General features: G+C 38.9%; 1 protein-coding gene across 1 annotated transcript; it reads left to right on the top strand.

Annotated features, from left to right (window-relative positions):
- The first annotated feature begins 1,179 nt into the window (after nt 1-1,179).
- LOC134704389 (NADH-ubiquinone oxidoreductase chain 6-like) lies at nt 1,180-2,292 on the top strand. Its single transcript, XM_063563556.1, has one exon. The coding sequence runs from the start codon at nt 1,780-1,782 to the stop codon at nt 2,290-2,292; it is 513 nt and encodes a 170-aa protein (XP_063419626.1). The 5' UTR covers nt 1,180-1,779.
- The last annotated feature ends 345 nt before the right edge of the window (nt 2,293-2,637 follow it).

Here is a 2,637-nt window from a genome sequence, read left to right as displayed (position 1 = left end):
TTCTATGTTTAGCTGTTTGCGAAGCCAGAATTTGCTTGGCCCTTCTGGTTATGGTGATGCGACTATGCGGAGACGATTTGATGTCAAGGTTACTAAGAGATGGCTCGTAAAAATAGTATCATACAATTAAAAAGTAACTTAGGGTTACTTTTACTGATTCTGATTGGATACTTATTTATTCTTAGAGGGAGGACCTTTGGAAAAGCTTATTTATTGGAAGTTACTGTTTGAGAGAGTAATTGTCTCTCATTTAGCTTCAGAGTTCTACTAGATAGCGTAAGAATAGTCTTTGTTGGGACGGTTTTGGTAATTAGAGGAAGTGTAGCAACCTACTGCAAGTGGTATATAGCTGGAGAGCCATACTACAAGCGGTTTATGGGATTAGTATGGTTGTTTGTGCTGTCTATAGTGTTTATAATCTTAGTTCCTAATTTAGTAATACTTTTAATTGGTTGAGACGGGCTAGGGCTCACCTCATTCCTATTAGTGGCTTATTACCAGAACAATAAGAGGTTATCTGCGGCTATGTTGACAGCTTTGACTAATCGAATTGGGGATGTTTTTGTACTTTTTAGAGTTTCTATTTTTTTAAGAGAAGGGGGGTGGTTAATTTATATATACCACCCAGTGCAGACATGGGTTAATTTAGGGTTTGTGGTAGTTCTTGCAGGTATAACTAAAAGCGCACAAATGCCGTTTTGCGCATGGCTACCTGCTGCCATGGCGGCACCCACACCGGTCTCCTCTTTGGTGCATTCTTCGACATTGGTGACAGCTGGGGTTTATTTGATTCTTCGCTCTTTTTATATTATCAGAGCTAATCCCTTTGTGACTCAAATACTTATAGTCTTAAGACTATTTACTCTAATATTAGCGGGGTCAAGGGCTGTGTTTGCGTTTGACCTAAAAAAGGTAATCGCACTCTCGACTTTGAGGCAGTTAAGGTTAATAATATTCTCGATTTCAATCCTTCTTCCGTCTGTAGCTTTTTTTCATTTAGTAACCCATGCGGTATTTAAAGCTTTGTTGTTTCTAGGCGCAGGGGGTGTTATTCATAGAAACCAAAGAATCCAAGATATCCGGGGGTTAAGAAGCTTGTGGCAAGGATTACCGGTAAGAATGGGTGCAATAACGGTTGCAATTGTGTCCTTGAGAGGGGCCCCGTTTATAAGAGGGTTTTTCTCTAAAGACCTAATAATTGAGCTAAGAATGATAGACAGAAGAATAACTTATGGGTGCTATTTATTAGAGCTAACAGGTTTAATCTTCACTTCTTTTTATAGGGCACGGATTGTATTTAGAGTAATACTTGGGTCTAATTACGTTAATAGCAGAAGTTTGCGGATTAATGAGCACTTAAATATACAAACTCCTTTTCTTAGCCTGTATATTGGGGCTATTATCTTAGGAGGGGTATTAGGGAGGAAAATAGAGAGGTTTGGGTTTGTAGTAGTTCTTGAGAAATATGAGAGAGTCAGAGTATTTCTTATTCCCTTTGTAGGGTTAATTTTGTGATGAGAGAGTGCTTAGAAAATTAGGGTCTAAGCCTTGGTCGTCAGCCAAACTATTAAGATTCTTTTTGAGAATGTGGCTCATAGAGAGGCTAACCTCCCACCCCAGAAAAATGGCCTTCTTTAAGGGGTCCAGGATGGTAGCTCAAAGTCTGGATCAAGGTTGACTAGAGCTATTGGGCCCTCAAGGTGCCCATAAGGGACTAGGTCAACTCAGCTGTTTGAATGAAATTGTTCAGAAAAATTATTTTACCTACCAGCTGGTAGTATGAGGGCTGGTGGTAGCGGGGGGCGTAAGCTTAATTATGTTTATATAATGAGAGTTATAGTCATATGTGTAATTTTGATGGCTGTGTTTTCGATTGTCTTAATTGCCAAGCAACCTATTTCTTTAGGGCTAGTGCTATTGAGGGGGTCTATAATTGCATGTGTGGAGGTTGCACTGGAGGTTAGAAGGTTGTTAGGGTTCTTATTGTTCCTAACTTACGTTAGGGGTGTAATAGTCCTGTTCTTGTATGTTTTAAGGATCTACCCCAATGAAGTGTATCGTTTTAATCTAGAGTTTATGGTTCTCGTCAGAAGGTGTTGTGCCAGAGCGGTCCTTATGGGTCTTATGAATTACGAGTACAGAGAAATTAGCGGGTCTTTGTTTCTAAGTTTCATGGCTGAAAGAAGCGGGTTAAGGTTATATATCCTAATAGCTGGTGTGTTACTGTTTGTAATATTAGTGGTGTCGTATTTGTGCATAAAAACCATGGTGCCTTTACGAAGAGTAAAATAAACCTAAAATAGAAGATACAGTAGCTTAATTAAAGCGTCTCATTGAAAATGAGGAAGATGGATACTTTAGTACCTTGTGTCAAATCTGTAGGAGGGTTTGATTATGGCCCTAAATTTATGGGCAAAATGCTTCTCATGATTCTAAATGCGGGCTTGAACAAATTAAGTGCAAGTTCAACATCAGTGGGGAAAATTGGTTAATAAAGGAAACTTTAACCCAGCTTTTTGACAAATTCGGGGTCAATTGATGAATGCCAGCAGCCGCGGTTAGATTCAGTTCGAATATAAATTTAAGCGGATTGGTTAGAGTCAATGTTGTGTTATAAAACTATAAAAAAACTATAGG

This window comes from Mytilus trossulus, unplaced genomic scaffold (assembly GCF_036588685.1).
Source record: "Mytilus trossulus isolate FHL-02 unplaced genomic scaffold, PNRI_Mtr1.1.1.hap1 h1tg001383l__unscaffolded, whole genome shotgun sequence".
NCBI classification, from domain to species: domain Eukaryota; kingdom Metazoa; phylum Mollusca; class Bivalvia; order Mytilida; family Mytilidae; genus Mytilus; species Mytilus trossulus.
The sequence above is the reverse complement of the archived record's forward strand: the minus strand, read 5'-3'. Positions and strand labels throughout refer to the sequence as shown.